The sequence below is a fragment of the Rana temporaria genome, chromosome 3, assembly GCF_905171775.1.
Source record: "Rana temporaria chromosome 3, aRanTem1.1, whole genome shotgun sequence".
Taxonomy (NCBI): Eukaryota; Metazoa; Chordata; class Amphibia; order Anura; family Ranidae; genus Rana; species Rana temporaria.
Window position 1 is genome coordinate 394132541 of NC_053491.1, and position 25907 is coordinate 394158447.

The following is a 25907-nucleotide window of genomic DNA, read 5'->3' on the forward strand; positions in this document are numbered from 1 at the left end:
ACCCCCTATTTTGTAAACGCTATAACTTTTGCGCAAACCAATCAATAAACGCTTATTGCGATTTTTTTTTACGAAAAATATGTAGAAGAATACGTATCGGCCTAAACTGAGGAAAAAATATGTTTTTCTATATATTTTTGGGGGATATTTATTACAGCAAAAAGTAAAAAATATTAATTTTTTTCAAAATTGTCGTTCTATTTTTGTTTATAGCGCAAAAAATAAAAAACGCAGAGGTGATCAAATACCACCAAAAGAAAGCTCTATTTGTGGGAAAAAAAGGACGCCAATTTTGTTTGGGAGCCACGTCGCACGACCGCGCAATTGTCTGTTAAAGCGACGCAGTCCCGAATCGCAAAAAGTACTCTGGTCTTTGGGCAGCAATATGGTCCGGGGGGTAAGTGGTTAAAGTGTTACTAAACCCAGGACCCTGCATTTACTATATCTAGTCTCCACAGTACACAGAACATAAAAACGCAATTATTTTAGTAAAGATAAACTGCTAAATACCTTTTCTCATCAGCAGTATATAGCAGTGCGACTTATATCAGTGTCCAGCTAACTTAGCACTGGTTAAAGCTTTTAGGAAGAGTTTTCTGACTGTCCTATGAAACCCCTAACCCTCTGTCTGGAAAGTGCTGATTGGCCCTGTGCTGATCACATGCACCCTCCCAAGAAAAAAAAAACCTCTCTAGCAATACACACCAAACTGAGCATGTACAGAGTGACTCCATAAAACTCTGTTTTCTCAGGAAATTATTAGGGGGAAATACCAGGAGGGGAGGTTTAGAGAAGACAGGATCAAACAGCCTGTTTACACAATGCGGAGGATAACCCCTTCCACAGTGAATATAGCAAGCATGCTTTACTGCATATACAGACTTCACAATATAGAAAAAAATTGGGCTAACGTTACCGTTGTCTTATTTTAAAATTCAAAAAAGTGTATTTATTTCCCAAAATATTTCACTTGTAAGACCGCTGCACAAATATGGTGTGACATAAAGTATTGCAATGACCGACATTTTATTCTCTAGGGTGTCTGAAAAAAATATATAGGGGCAGATTCACGTACCTCGGCGCATCTTTCCGCCGGGCGCAGCGTATCTAAGATACACTACGCCGCCGTAACTAATTTTTTTTTTTCGAATCCTCAAAGAATTTGCGCCGTAAGTTACGGCAGCGTAGTGTATCTTTGGCGGCGTAAGGGCGCGGAATTCAAATGGATGTAATGGGGGTGTGTTTTATGTAAATACGTTTTGACCCGACGTAAACAACGTTTTTTTTGAACGGCGCATGCGCCGTCCGTGGGGGTATCCCAGTGCGCATGCTTGAAATGAAACCGGAACAAGCCAATGTTTAAGACGGTGACGTCATTCTACGCAAATCCCTATTCGCGAACGACTTACACAAACAACGTAAAAAAATAAAAATGCGAGGCGGGAACGACGGCCATACTTAACATTGAGTACACCTCATATTAGCAGGGGTAACTATACGCCGGAAAAAGCCGAACGCAAACGACGTAAAAAATGCGCCGGCCGGACGTACGTTCGTGAATCGCCGTAACAAGCTAATTTGCATACTCAACGCGGAATTCAACGGAAACGCCACCTAGTGGCCGCCTGAAAAATTGCACCTAAGATCCGAACGGCGTACTAAGACGTACGCCTGTCGGATCGATCGGAGATGCAGTCGTATCTTGTTTTGTAGATACAAAACAAAGATACGACGCGCAAAATTTGAAATTACGCAGCGTATCAAGAGATATGCCGGCGTAATTCTTTCGTGGATCGGGCCCATAATGTTTAGGGGTTCTAAATAATTTTCTAGCAAAAAACGAATTTTAACTTGTAAACAGCAAGTTAGAAAAATAGGCCTTGTCCTTAACCGCTTGCCGACCGCCTTCTGTACATTTACGTCGGCAGAATGGCAAAGCTGCGCAAAGCAACGTATAGGTACGTTGCTTTGAATTTATTATATAATAAATGACGATGGTCCCAAAATAGGGTCAAAAGTCTCCGCTGTGCCCGCCATAATGTCGCAGTCGAGATAAAAAATCGCAGATCGCTGCCATTACTAGTAAAAAAAAACATATAAATAAAAATTCCATAAATCTATCCCCTATTTTGTAGACGCTATAACTTTTGCGCAAACCAATCAATATATGCTTATTGCGATTTTTTTACCAAAAATATGTAGAAGAATATGCATCGGCCTAAACTGAGAAAGAAATTTTTTTTTTATATATATATTTTTTTGGGGGATATTTATTATAGCAAAAAGTAAAAAATATTGCTTTTTTTTTCAAAATTGTCGCTCTTTTTTTTTTGCGCAAAAAAAAACAAAACACAGAGGTGATCAAATACCACCAAAAGAAAGCTCTACTTGTGGGAAAAAAGGACTTCAATTTTGTCTGGGAGCCACGTCGCACGACTGTACAATTGTCAGTTAAACTGACACAGTGCCGAATCGCACAAAATGGCCCAGTCATTCGACAGCCAAATACTCCGGGGCTGAAGTGGTTAAGTACGGTAGTTAAACTGTAATAGACCAATGTTCCTAAATAAAAAAACTGAAAATAAATAATAATAGTAATTTACCATAATATCAAATTATCAGGCGACTTACATTAAAATTCCAGGAAAAAAAACAGTTTTTCGTTTTGGATAGAGTGGGGGAAGGGTTTGACTTCCTATCAGGTTTTTACTGCTATCTGTGGTGGATATTCCTTTACTTCTGGTCCATGTGGCTGTGGTTATCAGCATGCTTTATCAGGCAGGTCACTCTACATCTGGCAACACCTCAGTAGTGCCATGGGATTGCAGACCCCACATGGCACCCCAGACAAACAGTAACAACAGTAACAAAAACAACAGTAACAAAAAGAAAATTAAGTTAGACCCCTTTCACACTGAGGGTTTTTTCAGGCGGTACAGCGCTAAAAACAGCGCTGCTATACCGCCTGAAAAACTCCTGCCCAGCAACCTCAATGTGAAAGCCGGAGGGCTTTCACACTGAGGCGATGCGCTGGCAGGAGAGAAAAAAATCTCCTGCAAGCAGCATCTTTGGAGCGGTGAGAGAAGCGGTATGTATACCGCTCCTTCCCATTTAAAACAATGGGAAACCGCGGTAATACCGCCCGCAATGCGCCTCTGTAGAAGGTTAATGACCAAAAAAAAGGTAATTGTACTAACATTGGATTATTATTACAGCGGCTCTGACTAGTGTGTACGGGGCCTTAGGGTTCAGACCACACCAGAATGCCAGTGCGGAAAGCTGAGTTCCGTTCAGGTTTCCTGCACCATGTTCACATGAACTTCCCTTGCAATCTGCATGCGGGTGCCAAAGTATTGTTAATGGCACTGAAATGCAGATCGCAAATGCACAGCACCATGCATTTTAGTGTAGTGCATTTTTAAAAGTAGTAAATGCGCTATTTTTACAAGGTGTAGTGTGTTTTGCAGCCCATTCTTATAAATGAGCTGTCATACTGCATGACTTGTGATCACAATGTGAACCAGCCCTTCATTGGGAGTAAAAATGATTCCATTAAACCAATAAAATCGAAATTAAAGTGGAGTTCCACCCAAAAATGTAACTTCCGCTTTTCGAAATCCCCCCCCCCCTCTGGTGTCACATTTGCCACCTTTCAGGGGGGAGGGGAGGGGAGAGCAGATACCTGTCTAATACAGGTATTTGCTCCCACTTCCGGGCATAGATATCTGCGGATATCTGCACACTTACATCAAATCAATGGATAAACAGCCTTAAACCTGCAGTGCCAGCCAGTCAACTGCAGGTAAACCCGTTCCTGTTGGTAGGTAAATGGGGAGTGACGTTTCCGCGCCGTTCCGTTGGGTGGAATTGTCTATTGTCTATTGACAATCCTATTGACACACACACAGTGCAACTCAGCCCTACCCACCTCCCTTGTCACTGGATTTAATTGACAGCAGCAGGAGCCAATGGCTCATGTTGCTCTTACTGAGTCCAGTGAGGAAGGAGAGAGAGAGCAGTAGCAGTAATAAAACAACTGCCAGCATTGGCGATCAATAGCAAGCTTTAGTAATAACCCCCCCCCCCCCCACACACACACAGCATTGGTTGAAAATAGAAAGCTTTAAAAGTAAATCCTCCAGCATTGGTGGTCAGTAACAAGCTTTAGTAATACCCCCCCCACCCCAGCATTAGTGGTCAGTAGCAGGTTTTAGTTAGCTCTAATAACCCCACCCCCCCTGCCATTGATGGCCAATGGTTTGCTTACTTGACCATTGCCAGAAAATCAACACACTATCCTCAGCCCCATCCTTCCAACTGTGAAAGTTGTGGTGTAGCGCTAAAATAATAATAAAAAGTTCATATGTAACATTCCAATAAATGACAATTGAAATGTGGATCCAATCCAAAGTTCATATGTATCACTCCAATAAATGACAATCCGAAATATGGATCCAATCCAAAAGAAATCCAGAAGAGAGGAGGAATCAAGTGCAAGGATAATAGCCGAGCCTCCACCAACACCCAAACACGCTGACCCTTAGCCTAGGTTCACACTGCTGCGAATTCCAAATCGCGGTAAAATGCGCGATTTTACCGCGATTTCGCGGCCACGATTTTGCCGCGATTTCGGCCGCAATTTAATGTAAATCGCGGCCCGAAATCGCAAAAAGTAGTACAGGAACTACTTTTTGAAATCGCAGATGCGGCGTCGCACTAATTAGGACAGTGCCATTGCCGACAATTGCTGCCGATTTGAGATGCGATTTGACATGTCAAATCGCATCTCAAATCGTTCCAAATCGTACCCAGTGTAAACCAGGGCTAACCGTCAGTACATATAAAATGCACATGTAGGATATTCCAACCCAAGATGCAGATGGAAGTCTTGATTCACAGGATAATAGATCATTCAATGAAAAAACATCCACCACTCCTCCTTCTAGGGACTTGTCATTTCAAAGTGAGCTTGGAGATCAGCAAGGCATATAACACAAAAGGCTCCAATAGCATGAACACATGTGTAAGAGATGAAAACAAAAACACAGCTCATTGCGCAGACATCCCATTAAACAAAGGTTTATTTTAAATGGTGTAAAGATGCACTCACATGTACAATATAAAAAGCAGGCATGTAGTTGTGAAAGCGACCTGCGCTTCCTACCAGTAAGATGGCGCTCTTCCGTTCAGCCCTCCAACAGCAAAATAGCATTAGCCTTCCTCCACTGGCCCAACCTTTCTCCACCAACGTGTGTCATCAGGGGCGATGTCAGGGACCTACAAGTGTTTTTTTTTTTTACCACTACTATTCCTTTATATTGGCTTTTGGAATTTACAAATGCAGCAATTTAGAAATCAGACCAAAGGTTTAGCTCCGGCCGGGAAACACTTTTTGGTAGATAAAAAGTGCATTTTATATACATCTATATAGATCAGACCAAAATGAGGGACAAATGCGGAGGAAAGAGGGACAGAGGGACATTGCTCGAAATCAGGGACAGTCCCTCGAAATCAGGGACAGTTGGGAGCTATGCTGACAGGTTGCCTTACCCTGCATTCACACCTAATCGCAGCGTTTTGTCCCACAAATTGCGGCGACAAATTGCGGCATTTTGTACCGCGATTTGCGGCGACAAAACGCAGCGATTTTAACCCCCATTAACCCCCAGGTCCACATCTCCTATGCCGAACGCCGAAGATGTGAACCATCTCCATAGAGGGCAATGGTATTTCTCCCCTCCAGCGTATCGAGCGTCGGGCGTAAATACGCCTAGGTGTGAATGCAGCCTTAAAGCGGAACTGAAACCTCCATCCCTTTCCAGTAAATTAAGCTGCCATCTTTCCCTCTGTTTGACTATCTGTTGCCATGGTATTACACGTATGATCAGTTATGACACCGGCCATTTGAGGCCTTGACAGTTAAGTTGACAAAATAAGTGTCTGTGACAGTTATCATTCATGGCATGCCTCTAATGTAACTATTTTGGGAAACCGTTAAATCAATGGGATTAGTTCTATTTTAAAATATCATTAGATAAGTTTCCGTAACTTTATGCATTCATCCCATTCATAACTGTCAACATCTTGAGAATACTTTTTACTTTGAACACAATTTATATTGGAGGCACAAATTAGAGATGTCACTGTGTAATTTCTCTATAGTTACAAGTTATGAAAACTGTTGTGAGTACAAAGAATGGAGCAATAACAACTGACAGGAGAAGTAAGCAGATAGTTAGGGCCCTTTCACACTGGGGCATTTTTCAAGCGCTTTAGCGTTAAAAAAAGCGCATGTAAAACGCCTGAAAGAAGCTGCATCTGCAATCCCAATGTGAAAGCTCGAGTGCTTTCACACTAAAGCGCCTGAAAAACACCCCAGTGTAAAAGTGGTCTTAGCGTTAAAAAAAGCGCCTGAAAGAAGCTGCATCTGCAATCCCAATGTGAAAGCCTGAGTGCTTTCACACTGAGGCGCTGAGCTGGCAGGGCGTCAAAAAAAGTCCTGCATGCAGCTTCTTTGCAGCGCTTTAGGAGCGGTTAATACACCGCTCCTAAAGCCCCCTTCCCATTGAGGAAGCTTTTTTTAACGCCAAAGCGCCTGAAAAGCGCCTCAGTGTGAAAGGGGTCTTAGCAGCGCTTTACCAGCGTTTTTCGGGCGCTGGCAGTGTGAAAGGCCTCTGAAAGCACTTGGGCTTTCACATTGGGATTGCAGATGAGGCTTCTTTCAGGCGCTTTACAGGCTTTTTTTAAACGCCAAAGCGCCTAAAAAACGCCCGAAAAACGCCCCAGTGTGAAAGGGGTCTTACAGTTGAGAAATTGTAAGGCCTTTCCTCCCTAAATTCCCTTAAAGCGGTTGTAAACCGCATAAACATTTTTTTTTTTTTCAAACCTGCAAGGCAAAAGGCATAATCAGCTAGTATGCACCGCATACTGGCTGATTATGAAATACTTACCTCGGAACGAGGTGAAGAACACTTACCTGGTCCACGCCAAGTGAGATGTCATCTTGCTCCGGCGTGTCTTCCGGGTATTGCCGCTCCAGCGCTGTGATTGGCTGGAGCGGCGATGCCGGTCCTTTCGCCGTGGATTCCCCCCTGCGCATGCGCCACTGCAATCAGCGGCGCATTGCGAGGGGAATATCTCCTAAACCGTACAGGTTTAGGAGATATTCTTTATACCTACAGGTAAGCCTTATTATAGGCTTACCTGTAGGTAAAAGTGAAAAAAGTGGGTTTACAACCACTTTAAATCACAAACTGTTTTTTTTAATTTAGGAAATGTCTCAGTTCCATGGCTTATCCCTTTAAGGCCAAATTAAACCCAAGCATAATTACTGTTTTTATTGGCGTATAACCCTCACTTTTTTACCCTGAAATAGAAGGTAAAGTGTGCCTACGTGTTATACGCAGGGGGCTGTGCAAAGTTTTTTCCCTGAAATTTCGCTCTTAAAGTTAGGGTGCGTGTTATACGCCGATAAATACGGTATATTTAAAGTGGAACTATACTGACCTTGAATTCAGCGATGCGCTATCCCCGAGACTCACCGCTGGCCGCTGGCTTTAATACAATGTTACTTAGCAATTTTTACAAGTGATGACTGCATTGGTTTTCTTTTTTTTTTAGGCTTTATTCATTTTATTTTCACCTTGTGATCCAGCCATTAACACACTTCCTGTTTAAAGGTCGTACATACATTCGGATTTTACAACAATAATTGTCTGATGGACGTTTTGTGTCGAAAAATCCGATTGTGTGTATGCTCCATCAGACAATTGTTGGCTGTTCATGCTCACCAACTGTCTGACAAAGATGAACTGTTCAATAATCCTCTGCCACAGGATTTATTATTCCGATATCCAGCCTTACAGTTTAGAGCCTTTAAGCCGACCCGGCACACTGTAAGGTAACATAGGCTTTGGTGCATCCTCCAATAAAGTCACCAGGCCTTCCCCGAGATAGCAGCCTTCCACTTGGTCCTCTCCAGGACAGGTCCTCCCCTGGTTTCCTCCATTGAGTGGCTTCCTCCCTTAGAACAGACAGCGCAGAACCACCTCCAAATTGCAGGCCCCAGTCAGGACGACTGGGCCTATGTGGCAGGGATGCAGCTTTGGGCCAACGAGGCCCTGCGGCTGAAATCAACCATCACATACCTCGAGCCAGGAGGGCCACGAGTCAAAAAGCCCCCAAAAATGGCGTCTGCCCCTTTGAGTACCTTTCCCCAGCATGCCCAGCGGGGAGACCACTCCCACTGGGCTGTTCCCTGGGGAAAGCACCCAATACAATGTGGCCTGCTTGTATTCCAACATTGGCCTGGGGTGGTAACGCCACCTACAGGCAACAGTGGGAAGTCCTTCAAACACAGCCATAGCCGAAACAGAGGCTGATTTAGTCTTAATCATCCCAAAGTCTGAGCTAACTACCAGCTCAGACATACTCTAAGACCCCATTCACACCTGAGCGTTTTGTAGCTTGAAGCCTGAAGCTACAAAACGCTGGAGGGGAAAAAATCTATTATTCTCTATGGAGATGGTTCACATCTCCACTCCAAAAAGCCTGAACAAACAAGTTCTGGGACTTTTTTTTTAGGCAGATTTGGGTGTTTTTCTGCTTTTAACATTGGTGACCCTTTAGACCTGTCCAAAATCGCGGCAAAAAAACTCTACGCTCAGGTGTGAATGCAGCCTAAATTTAAACATAGCGCCTGGTCATCAGGAGCAGGGCACTACATAAGAGTAGCGTCATGTCACAACAGTGTATAAAAAAGAAGAGAGGAGCCTCTAAGTGTAGCAATATGGTTACATTTAATTAAGATACAGCATTATGAAACATATTGCTACACTTAGAGGTGCCTCTCTTCTCTTTTATACTCTGTAGCTCCTGCTGGAATTTGCTTTTAATCCTTTTGTGGATTGACATTTTATGGTTACACAACCTATCACATTGCTATAATCTTTTTATATGGACTATAAACTGAAGGACCTATTGATAAATGGTTGTGGAACAAATCATTTGAGTTTGCATTATTTCTTATGGAGAAATTTGCTTTGATATACAAGTGCTTTGGATTACAAGCATGTTTCTGGAACGAATTATGCTTGAAATCCAAGGTTTTACTATATATATTTATATATATATATTTATATATATATATATATATATAAATATAAATCTTTGCAATTTATTTTATTGAACTTTAAACAGAGTAGTGCCAAAATCACTTTACAATTAAAACGTTCTGTTCAAACACTTTGGAAAATACTTTGAAAACCTACATGTCTGTGTGGCAGTTTCAGAATTACATGCATGCATTGCATCACTCTTATGTAGCTAGGAACCTTTGTGCTAGTGATGATGTTTCCGGTAGGGAAGGATTTCCAGGCGTACTGCAGACCCGGAAGTGTTATGCAGGGCATAGAGAGGCGCACGTGAATCAGGGAGAGTTGTGTGACATTGACGCATGGTTGCTGTCACAGGCAGGGATGGGGGGCTCAGCTCTTCACAGGGCACTGAGGCATCGGGTGGTGCTTTATAATGGGCAGAGGTGGCTGTCAGGAAAGGACAGAGGGGAGATAAACACCCTGCTGGAGGAGGCTTATACACAGAAAGATGAAGAAGAGGATGTGGAGAGCCCCAAACCAGACAGGAGGTCCCCCACTGACACCACAGTCCTCCTCTTCCCAGGACAGGGAAGCCAAGCAGTGGGCATGGCAGGTGGGCTCCTGAAGTACCCCAATGTCAGGGCGATGTTCCTGACTGCCCACAAGTTGCTGGGCTACGACCTCCTGGACCTGTGCCTCCGGGGCCCCACCGAAGTGCTGAACAAGACCATCCACTGCCAGCCTGCTATGTTTGTCACTTGTGTGGCTGCCACTGAGAAGCTGAACCAGGAAAACCCATCTGTAAGTTAATTTCTGCCATTTGGGGATATAAAGGGGTTCCCTGGCTTCAAGCGGCATCGATTGGCTTATAGCTGCATCTTTCTCTGTCTTCAACCAATTAAGGACCGATCCATCTGTATATATATTGCGGCAAGTAGGCCTTTAAGTGCAAAATCACTTACCTGTACGTGATTCCTGTTGTCGACTCTGGGGTGCAAGTTGAAGGTGCCGTGCTCCTGCTGTGATTAGACGCAGCAGAAGCCAATCGGTGGGTCCGGTGGCCACAATGGCTGCTGGGCCCCGCCAATCGTTCGCAGGAGAGGCAGAACGGTGATCTGTCAGAGAGGAAGAGAGACTCTATCTTCTGTTCCTGCTAATCAGGAACACAGATCTCTCTCTTCCTCCAGTTAACCACTTAACGCCCGCCGCACGCCTATTTATGTCCACAGAATGGCACGTACAGGCAGAAGGGCGTATATATACGTCCCTGCCTTCTAGCGGGTCGGGGGTCCGATCGGGACCCCCTCCGCGGCGGGCGGCTTACCTCGGGGAACGATCCGTCTTAAGGGGGTGGCTGTTCGTTTCTGTCCACCCCCTCGTGATCGCTCTCGGCCAATCCCGCCGTGTCACTTCCTCTGCCTGTGTAATGTAAACACAGGTAGAGAAAGTGATGCAGTTCTCCTCTCGGCGGTATTTTCAAACCGCCGAGAGGAGAGAAGACTCACACAGTAAGTCGCACCAACACTACACTGACACTTGTACACATAGGCACATTAACCCCTTCAGAGCATCCCCCGACCCCCCTGTCACAGTGTCACTGAATGCAGTGATCATATATGTACTGATCACTGCATTTAGTGTCAGTGTGACAGGCAGTTAGTGTTAGGTTCAGGGTAGCCCCGTACCCCCCCTAATAAAGTTTTAACCCCTTGATCACCGCCCTAGTTAACCCTTTCACCCCCTATTGCCAGTGTCACTAAGCGATCATTTTTCTGATCGCTGTATTAGTGTCACTTTTGCCGCTAGGTAGCTCATTTTTTTTTTTATTGCGATTTTTTTTTTTTTTTTTTTTTTTTTACTAAAGACATGTGGCTGAATAAATTTTGGCCTAAAGGTTTGACTAAAATTTTGTTTATTCAATTTTTCTTATAAAAAAAAGTAAAAAATATATATTTTTTTTTTTCAAAAATGTCGCTCTATTTTTATTTATAGCGCAAAAAATAAAAATCGCGAGGCAATCAAATACCATCAAAAGAAAGCCCTATTTGTGGGAAGAAAAGGTCGCAAATTTTGTTTGGGAGCCACGTCGCACGACCGCGCAATTGTCTGTTAAAGCGACGCAGTGCCGAATTGTAAAAACGCCTCTGGGCATTTAGCAGCATATTGGTCCGGGGCTTAAGTGGTTAAGCCATCCCCCACACAGTTAGAAATCACTCCCTAGGAGCACACGTAACCCTTTGATCGCCCCTGATGTTAACCCCTTTGCCAGTGTCATTAGTACAGTGACGATGCATTTTTTTTTTTTGATCACTGTATTGGTGTCATTGGTCCCCAAAAAGTGTCACTTAGTGTCCGATTTGTCCGCAGCAATGTTTTTTTTTTTTTACCACAACAATGTAGCGGAATACATATTGGCCTAAATTGATGAAGACATTTTGATTATTTTTTATTGCATGTGTTTTATAGCAGAAAGAGAAAAATATTGTTTTTTTCAAAATTATCGGTCTTTGTTTGTTGCGCAAAAAATAAAACCAGCAGAGGTGATCAAATACCACCAAAACAAAAGCTCTATTTGTGTGAAAAAAAAGGACATCAATTTTATTTGGGTACAGCATTACGCAACCACGCAATTGTCAGTTAAATTAACGCAGTGCCGTGTCACAAAAAATGGCCTGGTCAATAAGGGGGCAAATCCTTCTGGGGCTGAAGTGGTTAAATGGACCCTGCCACCAAATAAAAGTTGTATGTAAAATCACAGAAAAAACAAGTATTTTAAATGCTTGCGTGCAAAGTTTTCCTTTCTATAATCTATTTTATTCACTTGAAACGGAAGCTCTGAACTTAATAGAAAACGTAACTGCTTCAGCAAGCATTAATTTCCTAGCACAACCCCCTCCCTCCTTGCACATTTTATCACTTTCCTCCTCTGGGAGTGTCTGATTACTGTCTATGCTGACGCAGCTCTTCCACCCCTCACCTCCCTACATGACCTTTTATGTAACCGCCATAAGAGAAGTTATGTTGAATACTATAGAGCAGTAGTCCTCAACCCTGTCCTCAGGGCCCACTAACAGGCCAGATTTTATGTATTACCTTCGGGAAATGCAGACTAGAATATTGCAATCACTGAGCAGCAAATATCACCTGTGATGTATTTCAGATATCTTGCAAACCTGGCCTGTTAGTGGGCCCTGAGGACAGGGTAGATGACCACTGCTATAGAGTGTCACTTGAGTGACGGGTCTCTGGGGCTGCTGACAACACATTCAAGATGGCTTCACCCAGCAGCAGTCTCAGTTCCATATTTTTACACAAGGGAGGCTTTTACAGGTAAATAACATGCATAAAGTACAATAAATGCATGCATATTATGTGAAGATTGTTGGTGAATCATAAAGTCTGGTGACAGGGTCGCTTTAAATCCCAGTTCACACCTGTGCAGTGTGTTGTACATGCTTTACCATTAACCCCCCTGGCGGTATCCCCGAGCGTGACTCGGGGTGGGTTTTTCATGTTACGATCGGTAACCCCGAGTCACGCTCGGGCTAGCTATGCAGAGCCTGCAGCGTGCGCTGGCTTACCTTCTCCTGGATCCAGCGATGTCACCACGCTGTGTGAGCGAGCGGGACCTCGCTCGATTCACACAGCGTCCTCCTGTGCCGCCGATCTCCGTTCCCTGCGACGTTACGACGCACGGGAGCGGAGATCGGCGCCAAATTAAAAAAAGTAAACAAACACATTACATACAGTATACTGTAATCTTATAGGTTACTGTACTGTATGTAAAAAAAACACACCCCCCCTTGTCCCTAGTGGTCTGCCCAGTGTCCTACATGTCATTTTATATAATAAAAACCTTTCTTTCTGCCTGAAAACTGTAGATTGTCCATAGCAACCAAAAGTGTCCCTTTATGTCAAAAATGGTTTTAGATCAGCTAGAAAACAGCGATAATAAATTATAATCACTTGCAGAATTGTGCGATAGCGATTTGCGGGGAAATTCGTCATAAAAAAAAAAAATAATGACAGCAACAATTCTGCAACTGAGAAAATTTCAGTGATTTTGATTTGATTACATTATTGAATAATTTTTATTTTTATTATATTATTACTTGCTATAATTATTTAGAATTATTTATTATATTATAATTTAAAATTTTGTTTTTAAAAAAATGTCATACCCGGGATGCCTATTAGATTCTTGTTTGGTCAGATTTAAGTGAGTTATTCCTAAAAATCACAGGCCTACAGTATAAAACACCAAATTTCCTTGCAAATAATTGTACCGCTTTCAGCATGTTTTTTCAGACAGAATCATACCACCAGGGAGGTTAAATTCTATATAAAACATTTACATTATGAATAAAGTGCATTAAAAGCTGCAGCAAACTGGCTTTATTTTTATTGCACCACACCAAAAATGCATCTTAAATAAAAAAGATTTGAACATAGCCTAAAATAAAAATGCATTGAGAGAAAGACAGACCTTGGGAAAATACTAGATGCTTGTCACTGGTTTCTCCACTTTGGCTCAATGACTTGAAGTGAAATCAGAAATACTGATCTGCATATTTTTTATTCTACTTTCAAAACTTTTTTTTACTTTTTAAATCTGCAACTTATATTAAATTACTTCCTGGTGATACTGCCATGAAAGGCCTTGTTCAGACAATGCCTGTTATGGGGTGACAGCTCTGTTTCCTGCATTGTCACCCTTTTACATGTGCTTTTGATAAAGACTATAAGTGACTGTATCAACAGTCATTTGCTTAGGCATGTTTTACCTTTGTCCCCATCAGGAAGCTGACTTTGAACAATTACAGGCAACTGCTGTTGAAACGCATGCCATTTCCACTAAAAGGATGCAGGAGGTCAGAACTGAGAGCCAAAAAAGATCAAAACAGTATTTAAAAAATAAAAGCATGGCAATTGTTTGATGCACAGGTCTTTAGCATCCGGGTAGGATGAAGAACTACTTTAAAGAGGTTCTTCAGTCTTCAGAAAAAAAAAATTCAGCAGCTACAAATACTGGGCAGGGAGTGGGGACAACTTTGGGTGATTCCAGCAGAAGTGGAATTGAGTACCTGCCAAACTAGGTACCCACTCACCCCCCCCCCCCAAAAAAAATATTAACCTCCAATATTGTTAGCGGAGGGGGGAGGATTCTTCAAAGTGGAACTTGGAGCCAAACCAGCATAACCAGGGCTCCTTGTTTCTGTACCCTGCTGTTAGCTCTTTGCCTTCAGGATAAGCCATTCCATAACTTCAATGTTTATCAATATATACTCGGGAAAAGGGTTTACTAAATCCATTAGAGAGATTTCCCTTCACTTCGTTTCTTAGAAACACAACAGGAAGTGAGGAAATCTCATAAAAGCAAGGGACAATCTTTTCTTGTTCCATTGTAAGATTTCCTCTCCCCTCATGGTCCTGTGACAGCTCTAGCATTTTTGAATTTCCTGTTAATAACATAAACAGTGGACACCAGCACAAATACAGAGTGGATCCCCGCCAGCTGGGATACAGACAAATAAAAAAGAGGTTCCAACCTTTTCCCTCCATTCAAAACTACTAAAATAAATTGGCTTACATACAGTTTGAAGAGCCGCTTTCCCCATCCCTTTAAAATGCATTTTATCAATCTTAGCAGATGTTATGATACCAGGCTAAAAGCTGAAATTCTTTTTTTTTTTTTTTTTTTTTTAGGCTCTAGAGAACTGTATTGCGGTGGCGGGATTCAGTGTTGGGGAGTATGCTGCACTTGTGTGCGCTGGTGCTTTAGATTTTACAGAAGGTAAGGATGCAGAATGGTTAGTTGGTAACAGCTCTATAAAGTGTACATGAAGTTTTAAAGACATTTTGAGAAAAATCTTTTAGGACCCACTCACACTGTATGGATGCGTTACTGCACTCAAGTTAATTAGTCATATTTTTGTCCATTCACATAGAACACATAAAGGTCAAGCAGCATTTTAACTTGTTGCTCAGTGTACCACAATCTATAGATGTGAATCAAGATCTGTAAAGCACAAATGCATTGTACTGTGCTGCATTAGAATGCCACTCACATTAAAAGCAAGACACCACACTGTATTAAATGCATTACTCAGAGGTAGGCAACCTCGGCACTCCAATTGTGGAAAAATTGCAAATCCCATTATGCCTGTGATTGTCAGGGTCTTGTAATGTCTTATGGGACGTGTATTTTTTTATTATTTGTTATTGTCATTTCAAACACATACAAAAAGAACAAAAAAATATATATTACACACACATACACACAGTGTATGTGTTTATATATTACACTCTCTAGAACCTAGGATATAGAGAGATAGAAAGGAGAACAGAGAGAGCTGTACATCCTAAAATGTACCATAAGGGGTTTAATACTGTATAAGTGGAAGGGACTCAGCGTTAAATGTCCGTGGTTTAGGGGCGTAAATTACTTTCCTTACCCTAGGTGCTGACAACCCAAGCTATGGAATTTTTTTTACTGTTAGGGGCCCCACAACTTGGGAAATTTTATCAAGGGGTCACGGCACTAGTGGGTTGAAAACCACTGGTCTACATGTTTACCTGAAGCTCAGCTTTATATAAAGTATCAGATTACCCATGAGTAAAGATGTAGCCAAAGGCATACTACAGTGAAAGAACTAGCAAAAAGAAAGTGGCTCTGTGATACTCTGCATTGGACAGTGAAAGGAGAAGCAGTGGTCTGATGAATTCATCTCTCTGTGTTATTTTGCTCTCTCCTGCTATCAAGATGCTCATTGTTAGCACATGAACAGTGCAGATAAACTGATTGACTCCTTATGCTGCTTCTCCCTGCCACAGTTTAAGCTCTGCAGCAGAGAAACTAGAGCGAGACAGCTCTATAGACGTGATGTAATACGTATGACTGGTGGATTTATTCATTGCAGAGCAGAACAAATGTCCCTCGATCTTCTCCTGCACAATGTATTGGGGCAATGTTTACTGCAATCCCAGGTTTCCTGGAAGAACAAGAGTGCCCAGGAACCACCATGGCCAGCAGCACAGGGTGGGGTGGGTCAGCACCTTCCTGGTACTGTAAAAGTGAGCCGCCTGGTTCATTTTTACATGAAAGCTGATCATCAGCTTAAAAAGACATACTCAGGGCTGCAACAGCAACTTGTTTTAACCCCTTGAATACTAGAACCTTTAAACATACCTGGAAGAACAAGGTTCACAGTCAGTAAATTGATTTTTCTTTTTCTAGTGAAAACATAAAAATCTATAAAATCGCTCTTATCCCCTTTGATAGCCTCAGGCTTTGATGCAGTGGTGACACCTTGTGGTGTCACAAGAAATTGCAGACTGGTTGCATTTTAGCATTATCATGAAAAATGTGAGCATTTAAAGTGCATCTCGAGACAAAATCTTTTATCCAAAAAAAAAGGGGTTTTAGAGCAGGGAATGGTTAGACTAGCTTTTAAGTTTTTAATGGTTTGTGTCCCCTTTTGGGTGGTTTGTCCTCTGTATTTTTACTGACCATTGTCACCAAAAAAAGAAAGTGATTATAAATCTCAAATGTTAGTTATCCCCAGAACATAAGAGATACAAGGAAATCTTCCAGTGGCACCTGATCTGTCTAGGAAGGTAATTCACCACTTTAAGACTTCTTTTTTTTTTTTTAATTCGCCGTTGTGTCTCTGAGACAGGAAGTTCCTTCCCAACTTCTACATAGACAGCAACAAAAAAACAAACTGGCAGGGGTTTCAGCCCCTTTTTTTTTTTCTTTATCCAAAACTAAGATGATAGTAATATATGCTTTAAATTATGATAAATCACAGATCCATTGTATGTTGGCCAATCATAGACACACACACAAATATATATTATAACACACTGAAACTTTTTGCCACACTTTCCATAAGATATGGACCATTTGCATCAGCTCCTGTCCCAAAGGATGAACTCATTAGGACTGCTTCAGGAGAAAAGAATTAACCTGTCGGGCACCCAGTGTAAATAGTTGGTATTGACACCAAGGCACAAACATCCCCACACAACTCTGTTCTTATTCTGTCAATCCTTCTGATTAAACCTAACACATAAACCAACCCTACACAATATTTCAGCTAAAGTTGATATCTGATACTTAAGGGTGATTGGCAGGTTTTGCCTGCTTTGCTTCCCCTTAGAGCTGCAGTGAAAATACTGTAATTTGTCATAGTTAATTTTGTATATGAAGCAGCTTTACCCGGAAGCTATGCGAATTAGCCCTGGGCTACACATTCACTGGCTAAGAACCTAGACCTAATTAGTATTGGGGGGGGGGGGGGGGGATCAAAAGGGCGCTAGCTTTGGATGTATTTGTGTGTACATAACATTTACATTTTTAACTGAACACAGGAAAGTAAAACGTGAAGACTTTATGATGTACATGTCTTTCATTGATAAGTAGAATTCATCTTGGAATATCTCTGTATTTTAGCTCTGTATGCAGTAAAAGTGAGGGCAGAAGCTATGCAGAAGGCCTCTGAAGCCATACAGAGTGGCATGCTCTCTGTGATTGGGAGCTCCAAGACAAAATACAGCACCGCCTGTGCCGAGGCCCAGGACCACTGTCTCACTTTGGGCATTACGGACCCGGTGTGCGAGGTGGCCAATTATCTGTTTCCAAATGGCAGAGTGATTGCAGGACATATGGAGGTAAGCGTTTTTTTAGACACCGATGATTAAATAAAAACCCTAACCCTAAACTTCTTATTTACTTCCATTTGGCCTGTTTATTATACCTTTTGAAAGCATTTTGTTTTATCTGCTTGGTAATTGTAATAACATCTGTTGATTTTGTTTTTCCAGAATTCTTCTCTGGGTGATAATGATGTTCCTCCATAGATAAATTAACCAGCATTTTCAGCCATTGTCAGAATAATTATCCCTCAGAATCATTACAATTTTATCCATCCATTACACAATTTGTGCAACTGTACCAAGCGCTATTAAAAGGGGACATAAAAGTATGAATACAATTTGAATCTGGACATTACTTGTTCTGCCTTTGTTGACCCAGTCCCTCCTCCATAGATCTAGTGCCGTGCGCCTTCTAGTACAGGAATTGTGTTACAGGCAGGAGAATGTGGTGATAAAAGGGAACAAACTAGGGTTGCACCAATACAATTTTTTTATTTTTTTACTGGTGAGTATGAGTATCGATTCTTTCGATTATGTTATGTACTCGCCAATACAGAGTATCAATACCTTTTGCGGTGCAATTTGAGCCCATACAAATGAATGGGCTCAAATTGCACTGCAAAGATTGGCATGCGATCCCATTGGGAATGCAGTGCAATTCCTGTCTGAATTGCATGCAGTTTCTCAGACCACTCCTTTGTGAACCCAGGCTGAAGTACCTATGACAATGTCTGGGTTCACACATGAGCAGTGGGGGAAACTGCATGCGATTCGGACAGGAATCGCAGCGTATTCCTGTTCATATCACAAGTGATTCTTTGCAGTGAGATTTGAGCCCATTATATTTGGGTTTTTGGTTTCAGACATCGGAGCATTTGCACGTGTACTCATGCAAATGCTTAGTATCGGCAGCAATATTGGTGCAACCATAGAAAACAACTCAAAAATAAATACAGTCACTACATCTAAGCACCGGCAAGTTGAAATATATAATGTTTTTGTTTTCAGGTTTAATCTTTCAGAAGGTTATCGGTGATATAAACTGTAACATTTTTTATGTGTTCCAGGCCATTCAGTTCCTTCAGAACAATTCCCGCAAATATAACTTTTTCCGGACTAAGCTTCTACCGGTAAGTGGCGCCTTTCACACCCGTTTAATGGAACCTGCTGTGGAACCTCTGGCGGAAGCACTGAAGGGTTTGACATTCAAGAGTCCTCTAGTTAATGTTTACTGTAATGTTGATGGAAAGAGGTACATGCAAGGCCCAACCATTGAGCATCTCCTTGCCAAACAGCTGGTATCCCCCGTGAAATGGGAGCAGATCATGCACACCATCTATGAAAGAAAGAAAGGAAAGGACTTTCCCCAGACTTTTGAACTGGGACCAGGACAACAAATGGGAACAATATTGAAAACTTGTAATCTAAAAGCATGGAGGTCATATGAGCAAGTGGATGTTTTTGAAAAAGATTTAGAGGTGGACTAACGTTGGGACTTTTTATTGACTTGTGTGGCTGTATATTTCTGTTTTCATGCAAAATAGTAGATTTTTCAGAGAAAAATGCAAAATAATCTTTATAGAGGACATAACTTGTGGTTCATGCTTTCTTGTTTGTCTGTGAGCACTTGCCCCCATTTATGTTATTTTAATTTGTTTTGATGATGATTAAGATGTTTGATTGACAATAGGCTACACTAGCAGTTCAGCCAGGCACAGCTCAATGTGGTGGGTGGGTCCTGTAATTTAGTCAACCAGATTAAAGAGGAATATGTAAGGTGTGGTTCTCAACAACTTTGAAGGCTTAATGAGAGGGGAGTTCTTTCTGTGGTTGTAATGTGCTAAGTGGGAGGAGCACATAAATGCACAGAAATTGAATTTTTTAGGGTAAGCCTGTCCCGAACCCCAAAAAGTATACTACAAAAGAGAAGCACAAACATATCCCCCTAAAGGTATCGCATTTAACGGTCATGTAATACATTCAAAAATAAAACCAAATAAGGTAAAAAATATATCCAAAGTGTTCAAAACATGGTATAAATATAATGTATAGTTGGTAAAAATTTCTAAATCGCAATTATCAAAGTTTCAGTTGCGTTGCTGAAAAATGCCCTAGTGCTGTTCCTTGTGCACCTTCATTCAGCAGAAACGTACTCGTAGACAGTTGCGAACTCCAAACTAGAGGTAGGTTAGAAAAAGCCTTGCACCCAAATGGTAAAGCTCAAAAAAAAAAAAAAAACAACACATAGCTTAATACTGCTTTTATCATTAAAAAGATAAACTAACTACAAATGGACTCTCACACGCCGCAAGTACAAACGCTGCACTAATCTACCATGATGTCCCTGACATACCGTGTTTTGCACTATTTGGATATATTATTCACTTTATTTGAATGTACTGTTGCATGTGATGTGTGTGGATTTGGTTGTAAGTTGTGATTAGAAGTAGGGATGAGCTCCGGCGTGTTCGCACAGTCCATGTGCAGAGCCCGCCAGGAAGTCGGCACCGCGCTGCGCTAATCACAGGCATGGAGACATTTCTCCATCTCTGCAGCCGAGCATCAGGAAATGTCTCCTTGCATGTGATTAGCGCAGCACGATACCGACTTCACATGGACTGTGCGAACACGCCGGAGCTCATCCTTATTAGGAGCTGTTGTTTTGAAGTATATTGTGGTTTGAGTGGCAGTTTGGGGTTGTGCTTCGTGTGTACAGTGTTTATTCTGTATTGCAATCTAAAAGCTGTCTAAACTAGCAATACTGCAGGTACAAAGTACCTCTATTATTATTTGAATCAATTCTTGCTTTCTGACATGCAGATTCCAGGCACATTTTGTACTTAGAATATTGACTTCTACATAACTGAGCACTTGCAGTTGTGCTCCATCCTCCACCATTAACAAATCCTCTACCAGAACCTTATTGGTTAGGTCAGGCCTTGGTTTGGATTATTGATTTGAAAAGCTAATCGAAGGCACCACAAGTTGTCTACAGTTTAGAAGTACTGTTCGCTTACAAGCTTTATAGGACTTGCTGGGTACATTTCCAGGGAAGCCTACAGTGATGGGAATACAGGAGCTACCATTGCTAACCACTTTCTAATAATACCAACTGGCTGTTTTGTCGATGGTCTGGCTTTAAATCTTTTTCAGTCCCTAAGGAGGATCAAAAATCCTTTCCTGCATGCTACTTCCAGGTTACTGAATCAAAGTGCCAAGACGGTCAATCGACATGCCAGCCAGTCAACTAGTGTTTTCAAAAGCAACTGGGGGTATGCATACCTGCAGCTCCCCTCTCCCATCAGGGCCATATTCCAGGTTGGGTGTTCTGACAGGCAAAGCTTTGGCACTTCCTGGTATTGTTGAAGTTTGAATGTCTCTTGCTACCTTCTGCACTTTCCTATTTGCTAGCCCATCAGAGTGGTGGGTCAATAGGACTGTAGGAATGGGGTTTAGTGGCAAGCTCGACTCTCCCGGGAAGCATCAGAACAACCCAGGATTGGTCAGTGAGAAGAAGGAAGGCTGCTGCTGGTATGTACTTTTTACCTGCAGCTTTTTCAGGTTTGATTCCCAAAGAAGAGTTTCTTTAGGGGGAAAATTACTTCTACAGACCTGGAACCCCCAGTACTCTGTATGTGTTTTGGATCTGAAGGGCTTGTTAAAAGTGTAATTGCTCTCACTGGGCTTGTCCAAACGAAAAACTGTTTACTGTAATGACTATTATCACTAATCTCTGATTTTCCCCACCCGGATGCGAGGTTATGCCACACTTTTGGTGTTTGTTTTGTAAACACAATTTGGTTTCACTTCTGGAAACAGGATAATGAGGAAGTCCAATTAAAGTAAAATGACATTTTATTAAAAACTGAATAAATGTCCATTTAGCCTGTAGAAATGCCATTTTTCTGCTTTCAAATATTGTATATTTTGTGATAAGGTAGTAGGTAGTTAGGAAGGTCGAAGTCCCACCTACTGGACCAAAATCTGTCTGGGGATGGGATTGGTGTCAGAATGATGTTCTGCAGTCTCTCCTAAAACTCTCTCAGCCTGTCCTTGTTGCATGGAGGAGCACAGGAATAGAATGGAGCTTCACCCAAAACTTTTTTTAGGACGAGGAAAGAATTTGTTTTCAGCTTTTATTTTTGCAGTCTTTGTGTCCCTGGAGAAATGTAACCTCCTATCCTGTACCAGTTACACCACTTTCACCAGAACAGAAAATGCAGGGGCTCTCTCCAGCAGGAACAAAATATAAATCTCTGTCAGAGTGGGAAAGCTAAAAACTCGCTCTGGATTTCTGTGAGAAAATATTGCTTACTTATTTTGGTAATTGTCAATAAAAAGAAACCCTTCCTCACTCTATCCAAAACAAAAATGAATGGACTTCTGAAATGCACAAAAAATTATGCATGTACAGTTTCTGGCATCACACTGCAATGCACATCCATTATGAATGAATGGCACCATATCGCTCCAAACACGGGTAACATGAATTCTAGTAAGGGGAGCATTAATACAACAGTGACGTGTGAATTTGGCCTTTGTCAACTGAAGAACAAAATACAGTTATTGTTACTAAACCCACAAGATTAAAATCAGTCTGTATATGCAGTAAAGCATGCTTGTTATACTTACCGGGGAACCTAAGGGGTTAATCCTCCACATTGTGTAAAGCTGTTTGATCTGGTCTTCTCTGATCCTCCCCTTCTTCCACTGTCCTCGATCAATCTCCTGATAGTACAGAGCATTTGAAGTCACTCTGCAAATTTTGTTGCGTATTGCTAGAGGTTTTTTTTTTTCTTGGGAGGGTGCATGTATCACTGTCCAGACAAAGGGTTAGGGGTCCTCCAGCCTCAGAGGACTGTCAAAGGAGAATGAAAACTCCTTCTACAAGCTTTAACCAGACACTGATAGAAGTCATAAGATTGCTATATACCGCTGAAGAGAAAAGGTATTTAGCAGTTTATATTTACTAAAATGATTGCATTTCCATGTTCTGTGTACTGTGGGAGACCAAATGTAGTGAATGCAGGGTCCTGGGTTTAGTAATTCTTTAATAAAGCACATATAACAACCTGTGTTTAACCCCTTTGTGCCCACGCTATAGCTGAAAGACAGGCCGATCCTGACCCCTTACCACGTGATCAGCTGTCGGCCAATGACAGCTGATCAAGGGATGTAAACAGCTGGTAATCGGCTATTCTCCTGACGGCGTGAGGAGAAAAAAAAGCTGATCACCAGCTTCTGTCAGAGGGACATCTGTCCCGAACACGGAGAGCCACCACCACCTCATCTGTGACCACCAGTGCCACCTGCCAGTGCCCATCAGTGCTGCCCACCAGTGCCTCCTATCAATAGAACTTTTTGCCTGTTCGCATGTCCTTGTGCGAACCAAACTGGGGGGTATTCGACAAACCTTGGCACCCCAGATGTTTTGGAACTACATTTCCCATGATGCTCAACTACACTGCAAAGCGCATGAGCATCATGGGAAATGTAGTTCCAAAACATCTGGGGCGCCAAGGTTCACCATCATTGCTCTAGACCGAGCATTCTGTCCATCCACATTAGGAGAATTGTGTGGCTCACATGCTAGTCTGGTAAACTGTAAGAAGTGGATGGAGTGGTGGCCCTTTGAGGGCAAGCGTTTTGTTGGGGCTAACATTGGATGCTTTCTTTTAGAAGGTAACTATGGGAAAAAACACACTGTTGTCTTTGAAAAATAAGTTAAAAACAGCAGGTTTAAAGCTTGGGCCTTCTTCAATGCTGCTAAGCAATCCTTTCGTCGGCCATAACCTCGGGTTTCAAGCAGAAGCCTTCCATCCACCTCTGCAAGAAAAACTGGAACTTGAAGATCTCCAAGTGCATATATGGATCCTCTTCCCTGTGGCGGGTGATCCCACTCTTGTTTGATTGTCAGGCTTTGTGGCTGTCTGGACTTGGAAACATGAAAGATGATCGGGGTCACAAGCTAAACTTTCCAAAGCTTTCCCCTTCTACTTTTTATGCGCTCAAGTGTTTCTTTGGAACCTGAAAGGTAGAATGTTTCTTTGCAGCACTGGAAAGTTTGATGTCCCAGGGTGTAATTTCACCTGTACTGGAGGGGGAGATGTTTGATTTCTATTCAAACCTTTTTGGGGTTATAAAGCCAAACAGAGATGTCTGGCCTATTCTGGATTCCTAGAGTCTCAAATAATTGTAATGTGCTAAAATTCAGCCTGGACCTGTCAGCAATTTCTTTACTGGATAAAGAGGAATGGACACCTGCACATTCCGATCAGGCTCACCAACAGTTCCTAACACTTTCTGTGATGGATTGTCACTACCAGTTTGTGGTGTTGCCATTTGGCCAGTATCCACAGCTACCAGAATGTTTATTATGGTGCTGACTCCATTCCTGGGGTTTTTGAGAACTCGGGGCATTTGGGTGACCTGCTTCTTCAAGAGCAATCTGCTCAGACCTTGATGTCAAAATATCTGTCAAATTGGACATGTCCTAAAGCAGTTTGTTTGGGTACTGATCCTCCAGAAACCAGCCTTGGTCTTGAAAACTTGGGCCTAGTGCTGGATTTGTCTCAGCCCAAAATGTCTCTTCCCCAGGAAAGGTGCCTTTGCTTCCAAGCTCAGTTGGAGTCCCAGTTGTCTCTAGAAAAAAACACAATTGTCTTATACATTGAGTGCTAGGGAATAGGGTCTCTGCCTTCAGTGCAGTGCTATATGTCCAGTTTCACTCCAGGAAGCTCAATATTCTGTTGGGCTGGGACAAGATTCCACAGTCTCTGGATCTCCTTATGCATCTGAATCCAGAGGCCAGGTTGGCTCTGGAGGGGTGGATCTCTTCCCAGATGCTGTATGTAGGAAAATATTTTGGCTGGGGAGGTGTTCTGAAGAACTGGTTGGTTCAGGGAACGTGATCAGTGGAGCAGTAGCCCTTGTCAATCAACATTTTAGAATGATTTGTCTGGCTTTTATTTCTGCAGTCTGATTTTGCTTGTTTTTTCGACTGAAGGGCTTTGTAAGGTACAGGCTGTTTCCTGATCTTTTATCTCAGTGGATTTGCCAACTCATTTTTGGGCCCAGAGCATTTTACTTTATTTATTTAACCAAGGGTATTTCATTTTTCCTGTTAAGGCCCTCTCTGCACCTGTTAGTTTGTAAAGCTGCTACCCGGTGTTCTGTTCACATGTTTGCTAAGTTTTACAAGGTAGATGTTCCTGTCTCTGTGGACATTAGTTTTGTGTGGGAGGTCCTACAGTCAGCTCTGTAGTGGTGTTTTCCCTATTCTGTTTTCAGGTGTGGGCTTAATGCTGTTGTTGCTCACCCCTCTTGTTTACTACTCTGGGATGTCCTGGGTATGAATAAGAAGAAACCAGGTGTCTTTGGATGTAAAATTGAGAAATTAGGAATTTTTGTTTACCTGTAAGATCTTTTTCTTGGTGTACATTCCAAATCTAGGACTATGCTGTGCTGGGTGATGTTATGCTTGGGTGGGGAAGCCTGTTTTTGGTCAGTGTTCCTTCACCTATTGGTGGTAGCGTAACCCAAGTAGTCATGAATAGGAAGAAACCATGTGTCTTGTCATGTACTCCAGAAAAAGGGCCAACATTGTAAGCTTTCATCCAGATGGTAACTGTGGGAAAAAACACACTGTTGTCTTTGTCTCTTGTCTTTCTCCTTCTCTATATGTACCGATAATCATTATCACAGAGAGAAGGTGAGGGGAAAATCAAAACTTTAGGATTGTCCCTAGAGCAGGAGGTAAGAGGAAAATCTTCCACTGGGGAAAACTGTCTTCGAGGGGAATTGCCCTCATAGAAAAGTAGAGTTACCGCTCCAGATGTGTTAGACCAATCAGTGTCCTCTCAGAAAATCCCAGGTGCCAGCAAGGCATAGCTTGACTAAGCACTAGCCAATAGTGCGAAACGCATCAGCTGCATCCCTCATTTTGCTGTGATTTGTATTGTTTACAATTTTTACCAATAAAGGCAACTGTAAAGGTTTTTTTCTGGAGTGTGGCTGTCCATACATCCTTTCTACTTTTGGGAATTGCCCTCACTTTGAAAGATTTACTCTTACTTCCTGTTGCATCTCTGGAAAGGGAAATGAAGGGATACTTCCCCAATGTGTTTTGACCTTACCTTACACCATCCTAAACTA

The 25907-nt window shown here is 42.2% G+C and overlaps 1 protein-coding gene across 2 annotated transcripts; it reads left to right on the top strand.

Moving 5' to 3' along the window:
- The first annotated feature begins 9351 nt into the window (after positions 1 to 9351).
- MCAT (malonyl-CoA-acyl carrier protein transacylase) lies at positions 9352 to 19991 on the top strand. Of its 2 annotated transcripts, XR_005748049.1 has the most exons (5): positions 9352 to 9896; positions 14802 to 14889; positions 17551 to 17768; positions 18821 to 19312; positions 19348 to 19991. XR_005748049.1 is itself a non-coding variant. In XM_040345828.1 (4 exons), exons 1-4 carry the CDS (start codon positions 9477 to 9479, stop codon positions 19238 to 19240), a joined length of 1146 nt encoding a protein of 381 aa, XP_040201762.1. In that variant the 5' UTR covers positions 9352 to 9476; the 3' UTR covers positions 19241 to 19991. The 2 variants fall into 2 exon arrangements, 1 of the variants encoding a protein (XP_040201762.1); XM_040345828.1 differs by having other exon boundaries at positions 18821 to 19991.
- The last annotated feature ends 5916 nt before the right edge of the window (positions 19992 to 25907 follow it).

Excerpts from the sequence above, each read along its gene's own strand:
- MCAT (XM_040345828.1), top strand. The coding sequence starts at position 9,477 with ATGGGGGGCTCAGCTCTTCACAGGGCACTGAGGCATCGGGTGGTGCTT. Across the intron at positions 9,897-14,801 it reads TGAACCAGGAAAACCCATCT|GCTCTAGAGAACTGTATTGC; the intron begins GTAAGTTAATTT and ends TTTTTTTTTTAG. Across the intron at positions 14,890-17,550 it reads TGCTTTAGATTTTACAGAAG|CTCTGTATGCAGTAAAAGTG; the intron begins GTAAGGATGCAG and ends TCTGTATTTTAG.